General features: G+C 38.4%; 1 protein-coding gene across 3 annotated transcripts in view; it reads left to right on the forward strand.

Moving 5' to 3' along the window:
• The window catches only part of FNDC3B (fibronectin type III domain containing 3B), a 331,781-nt gene extending 307,254 nt beyond the window's left edge, over positions 1 to 24,527 (forward strand). For all 3 annotated transcript variants that reach the window (XM_063096882.1, XM_063096901.1, XM_063096892.1), the window contains exons 24-26: positions 12,377 to 12,543; positions 15,126 to 15,253; positions 22,235 to 24,527. In XM_063096882.1, the coding sequence (XP_062952952.1) occupies positions 12,377 to 12,543; positions 15,126 to 15,253; positions 22,235 to 22,546 (607 nt within the window). In that variant the 3' untranslated portion in view covers positions 22,547 to 24,527. The remainder of the gene's footprint in view (positions 1 to 12,376; positions 12,544 to 15,125; positions 15,254 to 22,234) is intronic.
• The last annotated feature ends 2,255 nt before the right edge of the window (positions 24,528 to 26,782 follow it).

The raw sequence follows: 26,782 nt of genomic DNA on the forward strand, positions 1-26,782 counted from the left end.
GTGTTTTCACGGGCTCATTATATTACTGGCAGCGGACTCCTCAACTGGAAAGTTCTGGTAAGAACAGGAATTATGAACTAACAGAAATCACAATAAATAAATAAACTAGCATTGGGGGAAGTTTTTTAATGAGTCTTTATGTTTTTCCCCTGGTTTGTGGCCTCCATTGGTGGTAGAACCTTCATTAGAGAATATCTTCTACTTGTTTTAGGAAAAAATGGAGCACAGAAAAGCTGTTGAAGCTGGTAGCTAAATTGGGATTAGAGCCAGTGCCCCCAGATGCCCAGTGCAGTGCTTCTACTGCCTCCTTAGAAGTGCCGGCTCTGCACCGAGCCCGGCACCCTCATCTTGCCATACTGCCCTGTGCCTGGCAGTGCCCAAGGGTACCTCATATGGAGATCTGTACAGATGTGTGCTCCAGTCCAAGGTTTACATGATACAGAGCAGCTCCTGGGCACAGAACAAAAGCCTCACAAGTACTGATCCAAATGAGTTTGTTGTCATGAGGTATCTGAATACGCTACACAGAAAATAGTGCAGAATCTAGTCATCAATACATGTTCTTTCCTCCCCCCAAAAAGCCTGAGTCTTGCCTTGTTAATCAAACAAATGACTTGCCTAAATTTAAATGGCAATTTAAGAAAACTTACTATTAGGAGCAGTATTTTTCTTAATTTTATGAGCTAGAATCCAAATTTATCTTTTTAAAATTAGATTTGTCAGTGCTCTCTGAAAGCTATTAAAGTGATGGAAATATAGAGCATAATAAATTCTCGTTCTATTTGTGGAATAATTTTTCTGGGGTTTAACAGGATAAAAACAGCCTAATTCTAGTTTGAAGATGACCTTCCTTAGTGTCTTGAGAATGAACTCCTATGGTGAATGGAAGCCTCAAATACAAGCCTTTAACTTTGGATCTTGACTCATGAGAATCAGGGAGAAATTATTCGGGTTGGGTACATCATATAATACTTGTTATTAGGGTAGTCTTTGTCATTTCTAGTCTCCATAAGGTTCTTTAGGACTTGGGCCTGGCCTTTCCAATTGAAAGGGAACAGTGTCTTCTTCCCAAGTGGCAGCTGCCTTTTTCACTGAACTTGTTCCTAGAGGAGTTTCTAGTTGTGGCTCTTTGGGAAAGTGCAGATATTCTTCAGCATATGCATTAATTTTATTAACTACCAATAAGTTCTTATTATGGATGTGGCAAAAAATTTATATATCCTACATGTGGCTAAGGTGAGAACCAGAGATAGGTTTTTGTGGTTTTAACTTTCTTATTTGTGAGCTCTCAAAATGCTTATTTCTCCATGAATATTTTATTAATCAGTAGATGTTTGAAAGAGAAAAAGATACTGATGTCCGAGGTGTATAGCTATCCTAAGCCAGCTATGAAAGCATTCTTAACTCTTAAAACGTATTTTTTGCAACGGAATCAAAATGAAAATTTATAAGTCCATGCATGGTAATCATCACATTAAAGAGCTGAGTCAATTTTGGGTGCTAAACTATTGTTCTCATTTTTTTTCTCATTTATAAAATATAAAGGGGTAGAACTGAGATGAACTCTGATGTCCTTCCCTTCTATTTTACCTTAAAGCAACAAGTCTTTGTAGATCATTTGTGAACTAAATCCTTTATAAAAAAAAAAAAAAGGTGTGCTCGGCTGTAATTGATTGGAGCGCGTTCTCTCTTTTTCTTCATAGTTTTTAGCTTCTGCTTTTCACAAGTTAAGAAAATAAGAAAGATACTAACTTTCCTTAAGAGTGACTACTTAGTGTCCAAAACCTCTAAGGTTTTGCATCTGTGATGTGCTGATATATAATGTTCATGTATAGATCTCTCAATCAAAAAATTTGAAATTACCCAGATATTTATAAATATGTTTGGCAAAAACATATTTTTAAACTTTCTAAAGAAAACTATTTTTTGAGTACCTACAAAGTGCCAGGCATTGAGAGTTTTATCTACATTATTTAGTTCTTGAATAAAAAATGAAATATTTTCTAAAAAGATAATAGGGTTTCTACAAAAGCCTTCCACTCACTACTTAGGTAAAAAAAAGAATACTATTTTTGATAAGTTGAATTGATTTGTACTTATGACTGTAGGAATTTTTATATGCAAATAAAGGAACTGTGCTTAAGTGCTGGATAGACAGAGGTGACTAAGATTGATCCCTGTCATTAAGGAGCTTGCAGTCTAGTCTGGAGGGGGATGGTAGAAGAGACAGACACATTAAAGCAAATTACGATGTGGAAGGCTTAAAGATTGACATGTGCTGAAGGTATTCCTGTTCCCCAATGTTCATCGCAGCACTCTTTACAATAGCCAAGAGTTGGAACCAGCCTAAATGTCCATCATCAGATGAGTGGATACGGAAAATGTGGTACATCTACACAATGGAATACTACTCAGCTATAAAAACGAATGAAATACTGCCATTTGCAACAACATGGATGGACCTTGAGAGAATTATATTAAGTGAAACAAGTCAGGCACAGAAAGAGAAATACCACATGTTCTCACTTATTGGTGGGAGCTAAAAATAAATAAATTCACACACACACACACACAGACACACACAAACGGGGGGGGGGGAAGAAGACATAACAACTACAATTCCTTGAAGTTGATACAACAAGCAAACAGAAAGGACATTGTTGGGTGGGATGGGGGAGAGAGAGGAGGGTTTCAGTAATGGGCCACAATAATCAACCACATTGTATATCGACAAAATAAAATTAAGAAAAAAAATTAATAAAATAAAAAAGATTGACGTGCGTGAGGTATTGAGGAAGAATAGCATCTAAGGTGGGCTTTTAAAATTGAATCAACATAGAAGGCTTCTTAGAGAAGGTAACATGTTGGGTTAGTCTTAAAAGGATCTCAATCTCATAACATCATGCCTGAGACCTTAAGATGGAGACTAGTGATAAAGACTCAGGACTGGATGGGAACTGTGGATAAAACCTCCAAAGCACAGAAAAGTGCCCTGGGCTTTCGTCAAGTAACTGCTTCTTTCTGTTTTGGTATTTTTGGACCTGGTGCTTATCAACCTAGAATTCATACAGATCACTTATACTGAAAGTTTTTTTATTTTTTCTTGAATAGGACTTTTGTTTCCTGTGTATTCAAACTTCTGACCCACAAGGTTCCCAGTCCATATTTATGTAGCAGCCTTAAAGCAGTGCTTCATATTTATAGGACTAAGTTTATACCTAGTGATTTGATTGTGATTATTCAATCAGAAATTTTTTCTTGAATTACTCCTATGTGCTAGGTCTTATGAGGTATGTGGCCTATCTGTAGGAGCTTATCTTGCTGAGGAAATAAAGTAACATTAAACAATGAGCAGAGAGTAGCAGGGATTTTATTTAATTTTCACAGAAAAACAAAAATTAGATTAGTTTGGCCTTAGAGTGATTTAAGCCTACTATTCATATCAGATCTAGCACAGAGCTCTGAGTGTCTACGGTTCTCATGTTATGCAAGAAAAACGTATTCCCAAAGTAAACATTTTCATAATGCTGCATTAACCTAATACAGGCACTAGAATAATAGTATCAGCTCATGCGTTTTAAGATTGTAGTGCTGTAGCAATGATTTTGAAGTTGCATTTGTCTGTGTTACTGAAATGAAATGTTATGCTGCCTTAACAGAATTGGAGTTGACGCTGGTCCTTGTCCTGACCCTCGTGGGTCCATGTGCCCTGATAATTGTACACAGCACTGAGGCGAGAGGAATGTAAATTCCGGGAATGCATTTATGGTTAATCTGTTGTTCAGGTTTAGTCAGACAGCCAGTGTTTTTTAAAGCGAGGCTCCAGCAAAATTGGGCTGGGGCAAGAGGGATCTAATAAAGTGGGTAATTACCACTTGCTCTCCATTCATTCAGCCCTTGCACCCAGGATGCTTTGCCTTCAGCCAGCAAAATTGGAGGGCTTTGTTATGTTTACAGTGTGACTGTCTGTGGGATGTCTAAGAGGGACAGAAAAAAATCTGTATAAAGAAACCCTGAAAAGATACACACTGGACAACTAATAAAAGTGGCCAGGGTGTTATGGGCACTGAGGAAGGAGTGAACTTCTCAATGTATGTCTAATATAAAACAAACTCCTGCTCACATTTCTCAAAGCATGTTGCTGAATTAAATGAAATAAGTGTAAAGCAGCTAGCTCATGGCCAGCCCATCTTATGGTAAGAGACCCTCAGTATTCCTTTTCCTTGCTTCTCTGGACTAGCTCCCTGTTTTTGTACTACCTTCAACCACCAGAGTGGCTCCGGAAATGGGTGTCAAATCTCTGTTTTAATCCCACATCTGTTACTGAATTTGTAGATGACTAGAGACATATCCCTTAACTTCTTTTCGCCTTAGTTTCTCCCTCTACGAAATGCAAATAATAGTGCCTGTTTCCAGTTCCTAATTGATGGGGAAAAAGATGATTTCAGAAACATTTTTACTTCTTAGAAAAGGAGCATAAAAATTTAGACTACAAAATAAAGAGTATTACTAGCTTAATCAATTTCAGGTTAAAATGTCTAGGCACAGGCTGGTGGTAAGTGAACATTGGAGATCATAATTGGACCAGAAGTAGAATTCAGATTATAGTTTTTACCTCTCATTTATTAAAAAAATAAATAACGGAATAGAATTGGATAGCATTTTACTCAGTTTGAGGCAAGGCCACTAAAGTAGAAGTAAACAAACAGCAATTTGAAAAACTCTGGGAAGTCTATCCTTGAAGATGAGGTTTGCTGCAAATATTGGAAAGCAGAGTAGAAGAGTGGGGAGTTTCAAGGTTCTCAAGAGGTCTTTACAAATTCTAGTTATCCTTCCTTTGAATATAAATAAATCTCTTTTAATATATAAATGTGTAAAGTGCAGTTTAAACAACAACAAAAAAATTGAAAACAGGCATTTTCTTTTATTCCTTTATTCTTTATAATGAATTTCCACCATCAGTAATTATCATGAAATTTTATTTCTTAGAAAAGGAGCATAAAAATTTAACCCATTAAGCAAAAAGTATTGTAGCCTGATCACTCACAAGCCAGAATGTTCATATACAGTTGTGTAGAAAATTAACTCCTTTTTTCATTAGTCTTTTGGAAATAGCTCTTGGTACTTTCACACTCAGTCTGTGAAAAGGGACTCACCGACATCAGAATCAGTTTAGGAAATGCACCTTCCCTGCCTCAGGTGTCCCCACCTGATGCCATCTGCTTCCATCTGCTTCTACATGGAAATGGCAGGACTCTGTGTTCTTGGTGGATTGAAGGCGTGTACTATCCATTTCTATTCTGAACATCTTCCATTCCCAAATGCCATTTGAGTAACCTAGGAAATTCTGTCCCTCTCATCCCCCCCCCCTCTCGCTCACACGTGTATGCGTGCATGCACAATCCACGGAGCCCAGTGAAATTAAGAAAAATAAAAGACAATGACATGATTATTAATTAATATAGCTGTACTGAGCTTATTAACAGCTGTTGATTTATGATATTGTGAAACATGTTTTGAAAGGTGCGATTTGTAGTCTTTAGTAGACTACAGGCCATCTTAGGTCAACAAGTTAGATTGTTTTGAGGAGTTAATATTAATGGGCTCCTGTTAACCTGTAGTTGGCCTAGATGTTATAAGATAGCAAAAAGGTAGTAAACACAAAAGCCTTAGCGTTATCTCTTATCTTCTACTGTGAATTTAAGTTTTAAGTGATTCAGAGCATTCTTGGATGTTTCTTTTTTATTTTCTCAAAAAAGAATCTATTTTAATAGATTAATCTACTTTAGGAAACAGATTTTTAAAACTAAATGCTTTGTATAACATCATTTCTCCCTAAAATGATTTCAAATAAAGGAACATTAAAAATGTAACATGACTGAATTTCTTCCTTCAGTTACACTTCAGTGCAAAAATAGTCATCTTTCACAATGTTAAAGCCTAAAATACTAAGATTAAAAACATAGCCTTCCTCTGGAATTTCTTTAAAATGTCTAGAATCATTTTGTCTTCCTAGTGTATATTTAATAAGGAATCATAGAATTTACTTAGTTCTTTCATTTGGATCTCATAAAAATTCCTGTCAAGTGAACAGGACAGTTGTTTTTGTCTGGCAATTGTGTATGTTCCAGGAACCTGCAATATATATATTATTTCACGATTGCTCTTGTCAGTGTAGGGGCACTCACGTAATGAAAATAACAGAGTGAACATTTCATTTTTACTACCTTGTTGCTTTGCGTTGCTTCACCCCCCACGGATTTGTCACCCCACTCCCCCTGGGTGACAGAGATGCAAAAGATTACTCAAAGCTCATCTCTTCTGAGCAGTGAGAGGCCTCGAAAAGGTTAACTTCCCAGGCACCTCCAGTGAGAGGCAGCCCTTCCTTGGGAAATTAACACGGAATTGGGGTTCTCTTCCTGCCGTTTATTTTCCAGACAAGGAAGTTATAGGAAGAGAACAAAGGTGGGGTTATAGTTTAATAAGATAGGCTGGTAGCTTTCAGTGAAACAAGCCAGATGACATTCCAGTAAGGAAATTAACAAAAGCTTGATCTTAGCAAACATTCCTTCCTACGGCAATTTTTAGTATCTTTACATAACAATCAGTAACTAGTCTGTCTTTGAGCCAGCAACCTGCTGTGCCACAATCCTTATCTTGCAACAGACACTTATAGCCTGAGGGAAATTTCCAGTCCTCCGCAAGGTCAATGTTTGAAACTGCAAGGCTTTGGAAAACCAGGCCCTGTGAAGTACATATGCTTTTTAGTATATTCCACACTACATGGCCATCAAATTAGATTGGTAATTTATTTGGGGGAGAGCTAAATATCTGGCATAGGCCATAACAGATGCAGCAGAACGTCACAAATTTAGATTGACCTATTCCTGCTGGTCATAAGCTGTTAATGGCCCTAATAACCTGGGAGTGGCAGGAGCTGAGAGCTGTAGAGGTCGTCAAGGTCCTTTAGCCTGACTCAGATCCCTGAAAGGTGATCTGTAGCACTCCTGGTATACAGTTTGGAGCCACTGGATAATACCATGTATTGGGCTCTTACTGTGTACTGGGCTCAGTGCTGAGCTTTTTATTGCATTGACCCTTAAAACAACCTGTGAGGTAGATATTGTCCCTGTTGGGAGAAACTGACATTCAGAGAGACGAGTGATTTGGCAGTAAGGGGCAGAGCTGAGGTTAGAGTGCAGCTCTTCCTGGGTCCAAGTCCCTGTGCTTTGCCACCCCCCACCAGCAGTGTGTATGAAGCACAGAGCAGGGGAGTGGCTCCAGGTGAAGCAGGTGTGGCTCCTTACTTGTGCGTCCCTGCTTCCTGGGCCACTCCCATTGAGGTATAAGTGAGAATTTTTCGCTGTCTCCTGCTGGTTGTGTGGGACCTCCAGATCTTCCCATTTCCATGTAATTTCTTCCCATTCCAGGGATCTCCAAAGCACACTAAATTAGTATGGATCAGGGCCTTCGGGGCAACAGGACCCCTTTTGTTGGCCTCTGGCTGTGACTCGATGCTCCAGGGCCTATGGTACATAAACGTGTGTGGAGGCCAAGCACGACGCAGGGTGCTGTCAGTGTAAGGGGAGAAGAGGATCAGCACAGCCAGGTGCACGCTGTCCTCTTCACAGCAAAGCCTTGCTCTCTGTTCTGAATTCCGGGTTGCACTGAACATGTGGAGACTTTGATCACTGTGTCTTGGGATTTTTGATACATTGAATTATACTGCAAAAGGCCTCTGGCTTACTTATTAATGAATTTTAAAATTAAGCTGGTCTTTTAAAAAAGGTACAGGAGAAAGAAAAAAATTAAGTTGGTCTTTGTAAAACAAATATTTGATGAATTTTTTTAATATTTCCCAGAATGGTTATAACCACACAAGTGTTAACCTATGGAGCCTCCTAGAGAGGCCACCGTGTAGATGGCCACAAATCATTGGCTCTGAAGAAAGAAGATTGTCTTCTCCTGCCTCGGAATGATGGAATATAATTATAGAATTGGGGTGAAAGAGGGATTATATTCTTTTTGTGCTGGCTTATATGCTTTTTATTGTGTTTTCATTAGTCTCTTGTTTGATAGTTGAGGAGCAGAGGGAAACGGAACTTACTATCAGTGTGTGCATTTTATGCTAAAGCCTACTAGGAAGAAAATTAGGGCTAACGGACATTTATCTGTAGGCTGCTTTGTGTCAGGGACTGGGGCTGTTACGTCAAATTTAAATTCCCACCAAATCTATCAAATTTAATTCCCACCAGTGTCCTGAGGAAGTACTCCTGCCCGTATTCCACCGGCAGGACTCTGCCTGAGGGAGGGTAAACTGCCCCATGGATGCAGCACCACAGCTCACAGCTGAGGCCGGTGTGGTGGGCTGGTCTGCAGGGTTGCCTTTCTTACCATGCAGCCAACTTTCCACCAGGAAATAACCTCACTGTTAGCCGGCAGTGGTGTAGATCTTCTCTCAGAAGGTAGAGTGGAGTCCTTTTGAAAGATCCTCTTTTCAGCTTTATAAAATGATTATAATTAACACATGTTGAGTTAACTACATATCAGGACTAGTCTAAGCACTTTTATTCACCCATTAAAACTTCACAACTGCTCTGTGAGGCAGGTTGCATCGTTACCCTTGCTGTACAGAGAAGAAAACTGAGGCATGAAGAAGCTAAAGAACTTGCTGGGGTTTTATATAGTCTGTGGAGCCAATTCTGTTCTCAACCTGCATTTACTCACAGCCTGTCAAGTACCCAGATCTTTGGGGGATGTGGAAGAAATATAAAACCAATGTTTCCCTTTAAATTTTTCAGAATTAAAGGCCTTGAAACAATTAGACTTAAACTGCCAAATTGGCTGTTATATGAAGATCATATTTTCATAAACCTAAAATTCAGTGGTGAGATTATATAAATGATTTTATTTTCTGCTTTACAAGCTGATTTACATGTAAAGTTCAATTAGAATCTGTTTCCTTAGGCATTTTAGTGAATTTCTTTATTGAAGAATAAATAACATGAAATTAGAAGTGGCTGTGATAAGTGATTTCCACATTATAAAAAGTATTAATATCAGTCTTTCTCCCTCAAAATCTCATTCTTGAAGTTCTCTTTCTGCTCTTATCTCTTTTATTTCCATAAGAAGCAGAAAAGAGAGGGAAAACCTTTAAAGTGAGAAAAGCTACCTCTGTCTTTAATGTTCCCCGTGCTCTTGGTCATGCCTCAGAGCAGGGTGACTGGGGGAGTCCCCAGAAGGCCTCCTTTCATTACCTACCTGCCCTTCGGACCTTGGGCCTGTGGATCTGTTTTCTGATGTAGGTCCCAAGAGGACAAGGTACATCTCTTCCTCTAGGTGGCCATTTGGTGTGGGGTTGACACTGTTGATGCTTGGCTGCCTTGGGCTGTTTCCCCCAAAACTAGGATTCCTGATGTCTCCCCTCCCCACCTCATGCGTGTTTCACTCAGGAGAGAACCAGGGTCATGCCCATCATCTTCCCCCCACTTCCTGAGGGCTCGGTACCTGTTCATTACATGCCTTAGGAATTTGTACCATCTATTTCAGCTATTCCCACACACATTTTGAAAACAAAACAAGGGAACTCTTCTCCCCACCCCTCCCCCAAGTTTCTTCCTATGCCCTTTTTGGGGGTGGAGAGGCCAGACAAAGCAGTGACGTCTTTCATCAGAGCAGCAAGCAGATTGTGATTTCTTACTGACAGAGTAGGCAGTGGGTGGAAGTAAAGGATTGGTCAGACACATGCTTCTTCCAGAAAAGTCTGGAGGAAGTAGGAACATCCCCTTTTCCTCCTATCCTCGGCTCCCTCTCCTGGGAGCATCAGGCTGCCAGTTTCCCACTGCTCCCCAAGGGGAATCGGAGCTACAAGGCGGGCCTCCTGCAGCTGCCTAATTCCACCTTCACTGAGAGCAAAATAATTAAACTTTAAACCTGAAATCCTTTGGACAATGTCTCCTTCAGAATCTTCTCAGTCACGCCTACTTTTTTCTAGACACAAATGCAGCATTTCTTATAGTTCCAAGTAACGCTATCTCAGCACATGAGTAAAAGCTCTAATGGCAAAATTTTAAATTTCTCATTGCTGTCAACTGTTTCCACAATGCTTCTTATAAATTGAAATGCATCTTGAAATAAATTGAAATTGAAACACTATGGTACAAGAGCAAAGCAAATTAAAGGAACAAAATAGCTAGTCCAGGGTAGGATTGTTAGCTCATTTGGTTAGAGCATAGTACTGATAACACCAAGGTCCAGGGTTTGATCCTTGTACTGGCCAGCTGCCAAAAACAAAAAAACCAGAAAATAGCTGCTAGTCCAGAAGCAGCAGATTTTGATGTATTTGAAAATTAATATTATATGCTATTTGCTCAACTTACACTACAAATTAGAGTACTGAATCTGCTTTAATAAATTTCTTTGTGACTATGAGCATTACTGCCTACTTACATAATTGAATCTGGGCACAAATATATATTGAACTTATTTTCAAAAGGAAATACTCTCCTGTGAAAGCAGTACTGTTCCTGAGAGTCCTCTCCAAACTCCTTTGAAAATGGAGCTGTATGGCAAGTTTGTAGTGAACATGTAACACTTTTACTTCATAAACGATGGCTTCCTTTGTGGTATTATTAAGGGCAATTACTCTCAGCAGAGATTCTAGCCCAGGTGAAGCTGAGTTAATAAATAGCTGTTAGCCTCTAGCATTAACAAGGATATCTTCATTAAGGTGGTAATATGTCAAGAGTGCTAAGAAGGTTGCCATGGTATTTATGGGTTTCAGCCTGGACTCTGGTTTTCCCTGAAATTAAAAATGTTTAGCCTCAGTAAAAGGTACTTCCTTACACAGCAAAGCAGACAGAACATTAAACAGGTCAAATGACTAGGACTCAGGAACTCAGTTGCCATGGCCGATGAACACATGGATATCTTGAAGAACCAACTGACAGGTTTTTTGGGTTGTTTTCTTTTAAGTTTTAATCTCTATATCTGTCTATTCATATATCCATTCATTTATCCATATGGACTGTTCTCCAGCACATGGAAAAGCTGCTGCTCTTCTTCAGAAAACCCTGCCCACAAACAGGCCCAGCTAACCCACAGGGATCAGGTCTTTTTCATCTTCAAATCCACAGAGCCTACCATGCAGCAGATGTTCAAAAAATGTTTGCTAAATGAATGCATAAATTCTGCTTACCCCTTAGGCCAAATCGGCCCAGGAGTCAGACATTTTGAATTGTGATTCTTCACTGACCGACTTCCAGTAGATTCTGATGACAGTGGATTGCCCTCAGATGCTATAATGAAGCACTGGAAATGGGGAATGAGTTGGCCTGTGTGGGAACAGGCCATGTGGTTGGATTAACTCATGTAGTGGTTCTCAAAGAGTCCTTGGATCAGCAGGATTCAGATGTTGAATCTGCTAAAGTTCCCAGGTGATTTATGGGAAATTAATGTTATTTCCAAAATTTTACAGTTAACTATTGAAAAAAAAAAAAAAGAAAGATGACAGTATATTGTAGTTCTAAGTAATCCATTTTCATTGTGAAAACATTGTTTTCAAGACCCTGGGGGAAAACACCTGAAATGTAAGGCCTTATTATTATTATTATTTTTTATCTTCCTGCCTTTTATGCTTACGTTTCTTGGAATATTGATTAGCGAAGAAGTGTAAAATAGTCCTGGATCAGGGCTATTTTGGCTCCTTCCTGGGAGAAGAAGCCAAAAACTGCCAATGTAAACTGTCTAGCCTACCTGCACTGCTGTTCTGTTACTTTTATTAACTTGATGGATGATTATGAATACAATATTTTTTTTCTTTTACATATTTTCTCAAAGATCCATAATCCTAAATGTCTTCTTACCCATTTAAGAAAGGGCTTTGAAAATGCTGGGAAGAATAGGTAAAGGTTAAAATTGAAAAAATTTTCTGGCTAAACCTTAGTTAATTGGAAAGTTCAGGTAAAGAAGACATTTTCTTAGGTGCCCAGTTAACATTAACTTCATTGGCTAGTACATAGTAGAAGGTAAGTTAACACTATTAGATTATATAGATATTAACATTATGAAAAACTTGAAAATTCTTTTTTTATTAATAAAGAAAAACTTGAACAACCGATGTTTTTAGAATCTAGACCATAATTAAAGGAATCTTATTCCAATCTATATATGTACTTAAATTTGGGTTTTTCTTTTATGTCAACATATGTTAGACATTAAACTTAATCATAACATAACAACTAATTGATTATTAATTCAAAATGTTTGAAAACAGTCTGCCAAGTTGGCCTAAACTGCTCCACTAGTTTACATCATAATTAACTTCTTGTCATTGATAACAGTTCAGATGGCTAACGGATTTTGTTCCTTCCTCTAGGTTTATTTCAATCTACAGGGGACCCAGCCACACATACAAGGTCCAGAGACTGACAGAATTCACTTGCTACTCCTTCAGAATCCAGGCAGCAAGCCAGGCTGGGGAAGGGCCCTTTTCAGAAACCTACACCTTCAGCACAACCAAAAGTGTCCCCCCCACCATCAAAGGTTTGTAGACAGTGTATTCTGTCACGCTCCCTGTGAGAGTAAGGAAACGTTGGGACTTAGGGTAGGAGGTTCAATTCTGACCTTAAATATTTAATATTTTAACTCTTTTAATATTAACTCTTTAATATTTCTGATATCAGCAAGATAGAATAAAAAGACCATTCTAAAAGAGAAGGTTGGGAAATGAGAGGCCTTAAATGAAAGGCCTACAGATAATGACTTTTCTTAAGTATGTATTAGGTGTTTATTATAAATAATAGTGAGATTCTTATCCCAGGTGATAAACAAAAAAGAAACCAATCTGAGTGACAGACTTTGGGTTAGAAAAGAGGGTCCGATTCCTGGTGTCATAGCACTTAAAACAGCTTACCAAGGAATGTTCAAGAATCTCCTTTCCCAGAGACATTCAGAGCAGAGGTTGGCTTTCCTATTTGTGGCACGTTGGTGCCTACAGATCAGGGACTGACTTAGGTAACTTCAGCAGCCCTTTCTCCTTGGCCCATCGCTCTCACTATAGAGAGATGCCTTTGGAAAGCTGGGAGTTTAATCTCCTTGAACATTCATCTTGAGGTTTGTGAGTGACTAGTTTCCTCCTCTGCCCCCCAGATGGGATTAGGTATTGCAAAAGTCATGAGACCCCTGCATGTCCACATCTTCTCCTATATCTCTCAAGGCAAGTGAAGAGCCTGCCTCCACTGGGTCTGCTGAGTCCTCGTCCCCCTATTTCCAGCCACAGAGTTATGTCTGACTGCACAGCAAACTTGCAAGGCAGGGCAAATGGCAATGGGAGCTGAAGCTTGCTCAGCCCACCCCTCACAGACCCCTGAGGCTTTGGCCCTTCTTGCCCAGATATCATGGTTTTGTGGAGGTCCCTGCTGCTTGTCTTTAGGGGGACAGGTAGCACTAGTGGCTTTATCAAAATAACTCCAAAGCTGACGAATACAGGCATGAGTACAACCTGTAGAAAAGGTCCCGGGAGCAAGGCCACTGCTTCCATATGGAGGAGCTGTGTCAGCTAGCACCAGGGCATGGAATCAACTCCAGAAAGGCGAGGGACCCTCAGGACCTGGGTCAGGGTCTGGCTTGGATTCTGTGAAGCTTTCCCAAAGCTCCCTACAGGGCTACTGTATGGTAAATACCTTCTCCTGCTTCCCTGCCCTGCAGGCTCTTTGGCAGCTCCTTTTTTATGCGACTAAGAAACTAGTAAACGTGTGTCCACATGTATGGCCTTGCTGGGTCACCTTGGCAGTAAATGACCTGGCCCTTTGGTGCAGCTTCACCTTTCAGCTATAACAGAAAAGATTCATGAGCAGGCTGTGGCTTGTTGGTTTGTTGGTACCAAGGAAGGGTTGCTACATTTACCCAATAGCAAACTTCAAGGGTCTCTCTGGAGTTGGGAAGCACTAACTTTGTCTATCAAAGCGATTCTTGGTAGGGATTCATCTTGTGGAAAATAGCACAGCGCCTTGCTAGCACTTGCATCTCATGGTATCTTTACTTCAGAAGGGCAGCCCCCTCAAGCTGCCGCGTGGTCAGCCGCTCTTCCTCTCGCTGTTAGATTCAGGAGATTGTTGTCCTAGCTGAAGGACTCTGTAGTCTGATAAGATTCCTTATTTAGTTTTTGAATAGATTACTTGGAGTTTTGCCCGAGTAATTCCAATGTAGGCTCTTTCTTTCTTTTTTAAGAAAATCTTTATTTTTCTGAAACTGTATCATACAGAATTGCAGGTAGAAACAATTGCATCTAAAGAACCAATTGCATGTAATTAGAAATCAAAGCAAAAGGGGATTTCAAGAGAGGAGTTACACATTCTAGTTACAAAATAGAAAAATATCAGATATTGAATTGAGCATAGAGATATAACGTAAGTTATGAGAAAAATCTTTTAAATATCTATAATATTTTCAGTGCTTTACTACAGACTAAAGTAGCTTTAAACACGAATGATGAATTCAGTAGGTGATAAACTAAAAACTATAAATATGAGATAACTTAATTTTTAAAGACTTTCAATGCTGCTCATTCTCTGGGACTCAAATGTCTCAAATTTCACCTACTCCTTAAACTTTTTGTAGTCCCTCACCCAGTGATGCCCTCTCCCTCCCCTGGAATTCCCTGATGTTTTGTTTGTACCTCCCATTTTAATCAGCCTTATGTTTTGTTTCTTTTATACTTGTCTCATACCTTGCTTTCCCCTTCCCTCAACTAGATCTTTAGTTCCTTGAAAACAGTTTATCTTATCTATTTTGCCCCCCCCCCCAGTACCTAGCACAGAGACTAAACCATAGAAGGTGGCCAATAGCCATACAAAAAATAACAAAAATGTGATCCTGGCCAAGCAGTTATTAATGGGATAAAGAGCAAAGGATGTTTTATCAGTGGCTTTCTAGTTATGGAGTAACTTTTCATTGCCTAAAGGACACCCTGCTGGTTTTACAGGAGCTTGGCAAATAAACTCCCCTCTCAGGCAGACACAGGTGCAATCTCGCTCTTTCTGGGTTCTCTGCTAATGTTGCTAAAATATTGACTGTTAATGTGATGCTTGGAATTTTGAGCTTGGATATGTGGATTTGTATTTCAGCACCTCGAGTAACACAGTTAGAAGGAAATTCATGTGAAATTTTATGGGAGACGGTACCACCAATGAAAGGTGACCCTGTTAACTACGTTCTGCAGGTATTGGTTGGAAGAGAATCTGAATACAAACAGGTAAGAACCAGTGTGCCTGGCATGTGTGCAGCTTTTTAGGGTCAGGCTGGCCTCTTACCATAAATGATTCAGTGAGCTACATTTTTCTTAAAATCAATGGTAGAAACTGCCTAACATGTACCTATTATTAATTCTTTAGGGTATGTAAGACCTAGTTTACATTTTATTTTGTATGTGGTGGTATTCATCTTAAATTTTCAATTCCCAAGCATACACTTGTCTTATAAAGAGTTCTGTGTTGTGTGTCTGTATTTGTGTTGTGTGTCTGTATTTGATAATGGCAGTGATGTTTGCAAGTATCAGTGTGTATGTAATTGAAAACTAAAGTGCCAGTGGTTTTACTATAGAGGGGAGGTAGTCTGGACCTAACTACTGAAGCCTATGTCCTGTCTGCCTTTTTTATAGAAGTTACAATGGAGGTGCCTCCTAGGCCCCTGAGGCCTGTGATTTGAGGCTCTAGGTCACTGCTCATCACCCTTTAATGTGCATGGGAATCACCTGGGGATCCATTAAAATTCAGATTCTGGTTCAGTAGGGGAATTCGAGCTCCCAGGTGACACTGATGGTGCTGGTCCATGGACCATAATTTGCATAGCCTGGCTTTATAAATCACATGATAAACCCATTCAAGAGAGAATGTAATTAGAACATAGCCAGATGAATTTGGTTTTTATCGTTTTTCGTACTTCTTGTTGATCCTTAGTTCTTCCAAAGTTAGCCATTATCAGGTCACTAACCGTGAAGGATTCAGATACTCTGTAGGTTTCCATAATGTTTCCTGGAACTTAACAACTGTTTTTGTGAATGCTGTTTGTTCTGTTTGGAAAGCAGAGGCTCATTCTTTACCAGCACTTTTAACAGGGACATTCATTTATATTGAATCGTAAAGATAAAAGCCACCTATTTACTGAAACATTAGCATAATTTCTGAAGACGACTTCTGTTCTGCTGTTGAGGCTCAAATATATAAGACAAGTAGAAAATAATCTGATTCAGAGTTTTTGTTAAACTGCTGGTTGGTGTTTCTTATGAAATGATAAAGAATACTTGCAAATAAAATGTGTAAAAAAATTAAAAATCAAAGAAAATTTTGGACATTTGCTGTATTTTATTAATGTGAATGTCAGATAAAAGATTAAATTGTTTTAAACACATTTTGCAAAAGATCTTAAATATGGATTGTTTTCAAGGTTCAGGTAGAGAAGAGAGAAATCCCCCCACTAGATTTAGTTATCTTTAACACCAATGGCATTGTCTCATTCCCTAGCAATGTAAAAATGGTTAAAATATGAGGTGTTAGGAAATTTCACAGCATATCATTTGACACTTAATAATTCAGTTCCTCACAGTACATTTATTGCGCATTTGTCATCTTATTAGAAAAGCCTTTTATTCCATGTACCATGCTTTTCCATCTGTTTTTGGAAAAATGTTCTGCTTCCCAAAGCGCAGTGACTGCTATTTCACACTGAAGAAGCAGCATTATTTGCTCATTATCTGTACGTGTCAGGCATTGCCAAAATATAGGCAAATCTATTCAGTAATTTTGGTTTTACTGAGAGTGGCTCTTTTGAATCTGCTGTTCATTTAATGTTATATATTTAGACCCATGGACATACTAATGCACAATTACATAGACACCTGCAGAATATTTTTCTTATTGTAAACAGCTATGAACAAGTATTTCTTGTTGAAAACACAGTACTACAGGGCAGGCTCAGTAGATGGGGATTAGCATTCTTCACATGTCCATGTGTTTCCTACATTTACCAAGAAATTATTAAGACAAGTAGTGGTACATGAAAAGCCACAGTTGAGTCAGGGACAGTTTGTACTTTTTTTTTTTTTTTTTTTGCTTTTTGCTTCTCCCTATTCAATAAACACAGTAAACATTAACTTAAACGTGGTGTTTGAGCACTTCATTCACTTTTCTGGACATGAGATAGGGAATGAAACCTATTAGGTGTGTAGGGCAATGGTTAAAATAATTATAGTCCAGGAATAACAGGGGCAAAGCAAAAGAAAATGAGAGGTAATCACTGCTGTTCTTCCAGCCCAGCAGAGCTACAGGCTTATGATGCGTGGTGTGTGCCTCAGTTATAGCACTAATCATTAGACAGGATCTGATAATGTGTGGGCTTGTACTACTCATTTTTACTTTCTCGGCACTGGCAAATAGGCACTCGCTAAATGTTTCTTGCATGCGTGGAAGAGGCAGTTTCACAGTAACAGGGTTATTTATACCTGCAGAGGTGATAAGAGTAAATTTCAACATGGAATGTGTTTAGAAGTGACTTAGATTAAAAAAAAAATCACCCCACAATAAGAGAGGGGTCATCGTACCCAAGCTTATTTTTACAACAACGTACAAGGGCCAAGGACTTTTCTAATGTTTTGCTTGAAATATCGACCTTAACTTTACTTTAGTTCTAGCTGATTAGCTTTCTTTTGTTCAGTTATCATGATGTAGAGCAAGCAGCTAGTTTTAATTGTTAAACAATCTGTTTACTTAAAGTATTAAATCTTTACCTAAAAATTTACTCTGCATTAGAATGCGTGCATATATTGTCTTGATTTTTCTGCCACTTAATAAATAATCCAGGCATAAGCTTTTTTCAGCAAGGTTAAAACTTCTTTTCAAACTATTAATTGTGAAGCATTCTTGACAAGGATGAAAATTGCATCTGTGTGCATGTGACTGACTTTTTTAGTGCCAGCCAGATATAGCATAGACCATTTAATCCATACATAAGAATTAAAGCAAAGTGATTTTTATTTATATCCCTCTTCAAACATAAATGATTTTTACAAAATAAAAATTGAATGTAAGCATTGAAAACAAGAAGGATTAACTATAAGAAATTATTAGTCTATTGGCAGTCAAAATTTGTGACAAATTACTAAAATCCTTGGTGCTCAGATTTCTTGCATTAAGAAAACCTTTGGGCTATCTGGTTAGCTCAGATGGTTAGAATACAGTTTTAAAACATCAAGGTCAAGGGTTCCGATCCCCATCCTGGCGAACCACCAAAAAAAAAAAGAAAGAAAAGAAAAAGAAAACCTTTAAGCATCTGAAAACTGGAGAGCTCCACATTTAATTTGATGACATCTCTGTATAATTATATTTTTATCTTGTATCACTATTAGAATATAGTGGTAAGATGTGTATTGATTCTTCACGGTATCACAAAAGGCACTGTGAGGAAAGATCTTCCCTTAATCAAACTATTTTAAAGCCTTGGAGCCTACAACACATCCTCGAGTCTCCATATTTTTAAATGACTTTCAACTCAGTTCCCTAATGCAGAAATTAAACAGTGAGGCTATGATTGTCTCATAGCACGGTTTTTTATTTTTGCATGAATAAATGTCCAAATTCAAAACAAGGTAAAAATTGATCAAGATGGAGATCTTTAAAAGCCATCATTTATTTTACTGATTCTCAATTTTTTTTAGGTTTACAAGTCCCTTTAAGTATCTGATGAAGGCCATGACCCCTTATACCAGAAAAATTCTCATACATGTATCCACTTAAAATTTCATATAAAATGAATTTATATTCATTTTCAGGGAGTCCAAGTATAGAATCCTGGCTTACTGAGAAACCGTTAGGTGCTTTGTATTGTGAAGGATGGCTGGCATAGACAGTACTCTGAGAGTTTGTAGGCCCCTTGGATTAAAAAAAAAACCATGCCTCAGAGAAGCAGCTCAGTAACAGTATCCTTGCCTGTCCTCTCCAGCTGCAGGACAGAGTTGCCTGCCCAGCATTATGCCCTCAACAGAGGAGCTTTGCAGGCCAGCAGATTCCCTCTTGACCCAGAACTGGCAGGGGGCGGGGGGGAATAATGCAGGTAGGGGAAATGGGGACAAGGCTGCTTCCCATAGTTACTGGAGGAATTAACTACCTCACTGGGCTTCTGCTCTCTTACCATGGAAGTAGGGATAAGGATCCTGTGAGCATCAGATCCAGTCAGTCATGAGAAGGAGCTGTGTGAGTGATAACATGGTACAATGATGGCTCCCAAAAAGCTCTCTGTTATTTAAAAGATTTCAATTATGCAGCATGTTATTTTGAATTAAGGGTCATGGATTCTATATTTTGGTTATCTGGGTATTGCTTTAAATTCTCCCATTTGGAATAAACATGTCAAAATTACTTTAAAATATATTGCTCATTAGATGAAGAATAGAAATAGTCTTTGTAAAAATAATATTGCATATATACCTACTACAGTATTATGATTAGTTACTTCAGTAAAGAAAATCTTAAATGGGACTGTGCCTTTTAAATTGGGTTGAGGCAGAAGGAAAAGCCCATAATGGTGCCCCTGTCAAAATGAGTGAAAACAAAAGGATACGAGGCACGGCCTGCAAGCTTATTGACTTGTGACTTTGTGGCAGCATCTGTTCCTAACTACCGCTGGGCTGTAAGTGCCCATAGACATGCCAAGGACAGCAGGTCATGTCATCGGGGCTCCCCTTCAGTTAATTGCTTCAAGTTCTGAATTTTGTAGGCCCAAAGGTTCCCTGGCACCAAGCATTTGTCCTGGAGTGTTACACATGATTCTTGCAAGGGGGCCAGGGAAAGTAATCAAGGAGCATACAGCACTCTCTATATAATGCAATGTTATGCTGCCATTTCCTAGATGCCTATTACATGCCAGGCACTGTCCTAGGTGGTTGCTACGTGTTATCCCATTTAATCTTACCAATAATCCCATGAGACTGAATATTATTTTCACTTTGGAAGGTTTTGTTTCTCATCTGTGAAAGCCTGGCCCCTTTAAAGAACAGGTGTTACAAAGATGTTGAATTAATTTTCAGTGATTTTGGCTTCTGAATGGTATCTGGGGCTTTTGAATCTCATACTTTTGTTTTAAAAACCTGTCAGTTTATAGTTAATAACAGATTTACAAGTGTAATAACAATTTATTTCATTTAGTTATACTGTATAAAATATGATTGGCTTATTCCACATCCAGCCATTTAGTTTAAAAAAAAAAAAATTGAGAGAGACATCTAATTTCATTTTAAAGCCCATCCCTCTTACTTTCTTTGAACTTGAAAATTCTCAATGTGTTTCTCTGGAAGAATCTTTACTTCTCTCCTTTGAGATAAGACTGGCTTTACCACATTGGCCCATGTGAATTTTATGGCATAAGGACTTTGTAATCAGACCCAGGGTAGACCACCTATGGAGTATACATGTTCCTTATTTACATGTTTACATACTTATAGAGCTAGAAGAGTATTTGTAAGTTCTAAAGATACTTTAAACTGCTAAAATGAAGATATTTCATGCAGGGTTTTTTTCTATATCAAAAAAGAAAATTTCATTATCTCATGAGCAGTTAGTAAAATACTGTAGAATGTAAACAGCTTATTAATTAGGTGAGCACTCTGTAAGAGACCAGTATTGCAGCAAGGGCACAAAACAGGCAGAGCTGGGGCAGTTCCCATAGGGAGCATCAGAGTTTGAGTTAGAAATAGGTCCCCTATGGGCCCATGACTCCCCTTATTTTCCGTAAGACTTTAAGAAATTAACAGCCTATCTGAGCCTTAGTTTCTTTATCTGTAAAATGGAAGTAATGATACTCATCTTATAATTAGGGGGATTAAAATCAATGAAGTTGGCTTGTCTCCAGCATATTCCTTTCACAAAGCCTTTTTCACATCTTCATCCTCAGTTCCCCTAGAAGTAGTGTTACTACTAGGTATTGTTACTATTGTGTTCTTATGTTAAAGATAAGAAAACTAAGGCTCAAAGCTGTTACTTGCCTGAGACCACAAACCTTGTAAGTGGCAGAGCAAGGACATAGACCCAGAGTCCTGATCCCAGCTCCTGTGTTTGAGGAGAGTCTGCCCAGTGCCTCCCAGTGGCCAAATCAGACCAGACCTAGTTCCCAGTGTTACACAGAGGAAAAGGACTCTAACAGCTACACTATCTGATGAACGTAAACAAATATTTCAAGAGGTGTGGCCTGCAAACGAATAAATGAAAGAGGTATATCAGAAAACCTTGCAGCTTAGGTGGCGGTTTTTCTCCACCCTGATAAACATCCTAACATTAACTTATCACCACCGTACAGTGTCAGAATGAATTGTATACCTGGGTCATTGCAGGCAGGGAAACCAAAGTCCAGATGGCAAGTGTGGAGGGACCTGCTTTATCAGACTGATACACTGGTCCCAGAGGTTATAAATCATTCCCTTCATGAAGTTTCTAAGAAAAGGCTTGTCTCGGGCAGAGCCCGTGGCGCACTCGGAAGGGTGCAGCGCTTGGGAGCGCGGTGACGCTCCCACTGCAGGTTCGGATCCTATATGGGACTGGCCGGTGCACTCACTGGCTGAGTGCCGGTCACGGAAAAGACAAAAAAAAAAATCTCAAAACACTAACTTGAGCATTTTAGATTAAAGAAGTTTAAGAAATTAAATCTAAGAAAGTAAAGAACATTCACAACTAAAAGTTCTCTTTAAAAAAAAAAAGTACACCATTGTTTTCCTGAGACCTCCCACATGCTGGGAAATAACTTGGGAGAGGCAGGTCCATCATGGTGTAGTCTAAACTTTTGAGCAGCTGGCTGTGTGTTGGTCAGGGTGATCACCACCACAACAAGCTCATCTTAAAACATTCATTTAGACTCATCATTGGAATAGTGAACAGTGAGAAAGGAATGGTCTGTCAGTACCACAAGGGTTTTCTTACAGCTCTTTCCTTCTTAGTTGCTCCAGCCCAGCTCTGTTTGTAATTCTGGTTGCAAAGGCACGTGCCACAGTTTTTAAAGAAACGGTAACTCACCAAGAGGAACATGCTTAAAATCTTAGAAAGGGATTAACAAAAGCAATGATAGATCTGAAGAAGTATAAGAAGCAAACTGAATTGGTTTTCTGGGGCTTATATATAATGTGTACATGATGATTACTTTAGAGACCACAACGTTATTATAAATGAATTAATTTGGACTTTTCCTTTTCTCGAAGGTATACAAGGGAGAAGAAGCCACATTCCAAATCTCAGGCCTCCAGACCAACACAGACTACAGGTTCCGCGTGTGTGCGTGTCGTCGCTGTTTAGACACCTCTCAGGAGCTAAGCGGAGCTTTCAGCCCCTCTGCGGCTTTTGTGTTACAACGAAGTGAGGTCATGCTTACAGGGGACATGGGGAACTTAGATGATCCCAAAATGAAGAGCATGATGCCTACTGATGAACAATTTGCAGCCCTCATTGTGCTTGGCTTTGCAACTTTGTCCATTTTATTTGCCTTTATATTACAGTACTTCTTAATGAAGTAATCAAACCCAACAAAATTAGAGGTATGAATTTAATTACTGCAACACGTTTTAATACACACTCTTATTCAGATACTCCCTTTTTTAAGCCCTTTTGTTCTTTGATTTATATACTTTTCTTGTTTTACAGATTTAGCTAGGAAAAAATTGTCAGTGTTTTGGTGCACCTTTTTGAAATACAAAACTAGGAAGAGGTTAAACTGGATTTTTTTTTTTTTTTTTTAAAGAGAAGCAACCCAGATACCAAAATCTAGCTTTCTTATGTTTTCTTTTAAGTTTTCAGATTTGCCTTTGTTCTATTTCACTGATGTCTTTTGCAAGCCTTTAATTTTTTTTCTTTTTATATACGATGTAGTAATTTATATTCACCAGTCACTTCTTGTGTCTTGATCATCTGTATCTTATAAACATGAATCACTGTGTGTAGTTACAGGGCTAGGATTTCGGTGTTGTCAAAGTATTACCACACAGCAGCAGAAGCATACAGAAGATGTGTTCACTCAGATAAGGCTGCCCTAAACAACCATTTTGTCATTCAATTATTTAACTGTGTTTAGCTCATTTAAATCAAAATGTGTACTTTAAAATATTTTAATAATCTGTACTTCTTATGATTTTAACACTATGAGCTGCCTGTATAAGAAATCAAGTAACCAAAATGCACCTATATAAATGATGGAGCATTGTAGATTTTATCATGCTGATTCATAGCAGTAACTTTAAGAGGGCATTGTGCAATAGTTAGTTGTTTCCTTGTTCAGCTATTTTAAAAGCTGCTTTAACTTGTTTGTGTGTCTTTGTATATAACTACTTCTAATCTAATCACTAGAGTTATTATATTCTGTTATGTTCAACCAGAATTATATGACAAGAACTGGTGACAGTTTAGTGCCTCTGCCCATTGTCCACGATTTACACTAATTGTGAGTAATCTTCTCACATGTCAGCTCATTGTTTTTGAAAGATTTGCCTTTAGGCTGTTCTTTGAGGTATCCATGAAGTGATTGAATTCCAGTACCTTAATTCAGTGCACATAATACTAATGTAACAGCAGATGAAAATTGATAAAGCCCAAAAAGAGAGTCATCTAAATTTGTAGTTATTTCTATGGGGTTGGCCTGGCCATGTGTGGAGAAGGAATGGTATTTGGTGGTAAGCACAGGGTGTTTGGGGGTCAAAGAACCTAGATTTTCTCCCTGGATCTGTCACTAACTTGCTGCGTGACCTGAATATGTCACTTTACCTCTCTGTGCCTCAGTTTTCCCATGCATGAAAAATAAAATAAAATAAAATGGGGATTCTAATGTTTGTAAGTGCTTTGAGATCTTTGATCAACAGGTGCTATTGGAGTGCAAAGTGTTACTCTTGCATGTTTATTTTGAGTCATGAGATAATCAATTTTAACCCAAAGTCATTGGATTATTTATATGAAGTCCATAATGTTTGAGTACCTCAGGGACATTTAAGAGTTGGAGGTGCAAATATATTCCAAAAGGGTGCAACAGACACAGTGTATCCCCCTTCTTCTGTTTTTGTATATTTTTGCTACTTGGTTTTTCTTGATCATAGCTATTTTGTGCTTGGACTATGTTGTCTAAGATGCAGTATCCTGTACTAGCTTATAATATTCCCATACCAAAGTCATGGGGAAACCAACATTATTTTGTTTTTGGTTTATTTATACTATATTCTGCATACAGTACTTTAAATGCCAATTACAGTGCAATCTTTATTTATTGTAAAAATTTTTAAATGTACTTATGTACTAATTTTCCCTTGTAGCATGTTATTTTTTGTGTGTTTTATACTTTTGTAATTTTAGGTCAGTCTTGTTCCTTGGCAACATCGGTAGTATTAATCCTCTGACATTTTCTTGTGTTTTTAAAGATAAGAGCATCTAGTGCATTTAATGCCAAAAAAAAAAAAAAAAAAAAAAATCCATTATCAGTGATTGAAACGTTTACATGTACCCCAAAAACCATAATCATCTCTTGAAAGAAAGTGCTAAGATCAATGAATTATTCTGTGTGCCTATATTGATGTAGTAAATGCTAGAGAATTCTGTATTTTATTATTGACCATAATAATTAGTTTAATTAGCCTTGCAAACTGATGACATCAAGGTAAATATATTTTTGCCAAAGTTCTGGCCTTCCAAAACTCATCCCTCTATTTAAATGTGTGATATGACCCAGTATGACATCAATCTGCATTTTCTGAGACAATTTCATGGAGGTGTTTTGGGGAGAAGGCATTTTTTTTTTAAGCAATGAAAATTCAACTGAGTTCAAAACCCTCTCTGCAGAGGCATGAAAGTCTCTTTTTTGAAACACTTCAGAACTGCTGCTATAAAGAAATTCTCCAAATTGGTTGAATTTTTAAAATAAGTAATACTTTAGGCCAAAATAAATATTTGATCTTTTTGAGATTTTCGTACTGTTTAACCACCAGAAAGCTGAAGTGTGTGAAATATACAGGCTGACAGCACTTTATTTTATTGCTCTCCATTATTTGATAGTCATTATAATCCCTTCAGTCAGAAAATCATTACTCTCTGTGGCACTGTTTTCTATCACAAATATGTATATGTGATACTGATATATAACTATATATATTGCCATTACACATGAACAGTAAAATAAAGTGTTCTCTGAACCTCTCTTCTTGCCCTTTTGCAATACGTAGGAGTGAGTGAGTGGCTTTCTGATGCTCTGGCTCTTCTCTGTATGTCAGACTCATCCCTGGCACAAGAAATTCCAGTCATGTGAAGCAAACTGCCCTTGTCCTCGAAGAAATTGTTTCAAAAGAAAACTTTTTTAAAAAGATTTTTTCATATTATCTGCCTTGTTCTTATCAACTTGAAATGTTGGCATTTTCTAACTTCGTTTTGTTGGCTACAGGAATTCAGTATTCATGTCAAAATTGAGAAGTGCCCTAATTGAATGTGTTTGAATGTTATCCTTGCACAATTCTTTAAATTGAAAAACAAAATGTTTTACCTCACTGTTGGACATACATTCCAAGCTTTTCAACTTTAGGAGAAAAAGAAATAATCTTATGTTTTCCTGTATTGTAAATTTTAGACTATTTCATATACATTGTATTAAAACTGCCATATCAATTTTAATGTATAGATTTTGCAAATACTATGCTATATGTAATACCTAACTATCTGTAGTGTATATGTAATATATTTATGCCCAATAAATGTTTTAATTCTTTCTGACATAAGTAGGGTTTTTCTGCCATGAATAGGATTGCTGCTGCTGTTGTTCCTTTTTTTTTTTTTTGGCGGCTGGCTAGTTGGGGGACTAGAACTCCTGACCGTGGTATTACCAGAACCACACTGTAATCAAGTGATCAAACCGGCCAGCCCCTGTTCCTTTTTAAATACTTAAACCACATACCCGGAAGTTGCAAATTCACTTGCCTTTAGAGGCCAGGCAGGTGGCATAGTGCATGATGCTTGCCGTGCCATCTAAAGGGGAAGCTGCACCTCAGCTCCTGCTGCTTGAGGTCCTGCAGGACTGCCAGTCACAGTCACATATGCCCGTATTTCAAGAGAAGCTAAAAATCCAGATTTCCTCGGATGGCCAACTAAAATGTGATTGTGGACTATATAAGCCTGTGCCCTGCCTGTTTAATTATGTCATAATTATGTGTGAATAATGTACCTCTTTGCCTAACTTTTTATCTATATGCCAAAACTCAGGAATCCAGACCTCCCTCTGTTCACCTGGCGCACTGAGTGCTTCCTCTCCCGCGACAAGCTCACACGGTGCTGACCTCCTTCCCTCCTCCGGGTCTCTCTCAGCAGCAACAGCAACAGCAACAAAGCGAAGTGTTCCCGCTATGGTCATGGCTTCATCATTATGGTTACATTATTCTGCTAGGAATTCCTACTACCTTTATTTCTGGGAGGGAGGGGGAATGTATGGAAAAACTAATTGTTTATAACGAAAAGCTCACCTTCTTGTATAAAGGATGGTAGTCATTCTGCGTAAAGATGACCAGTTGGACACACATCAAATATTACACTCTACAAAAAAGATAAGGATCCTTTTTTTTCCCCCACAACTCCCCTCAAGACTGAGAAGAATGGGAGAGAAGTTAAGCACCAGAATTTTGAAAACCTGACCAAAAGCTGAATTCTAATTTGGCAGAGGGGAAAATGAGTGCCAGCTCAGTTTTTCAGTTCTCAATGAGGAATACCCTGAAGGCTCAAAAATTCACAGCAGC

Source organism: Cynocephalus volans, chromosome 1, assembly GCF_027409185.1.
Source record: "Cynocephalus volans isolate mCynVol1 chromosome 1, mCynVol1.pri, whole genome shotgun sequence".
In the NCBI taxonomy this organism is placed as follows: Eukaryota; Metazoa; Chordata; class Mammalia; order Dermoptera; family Cynocephalidae; genus Cynocephalus; species Cynocephalus volans.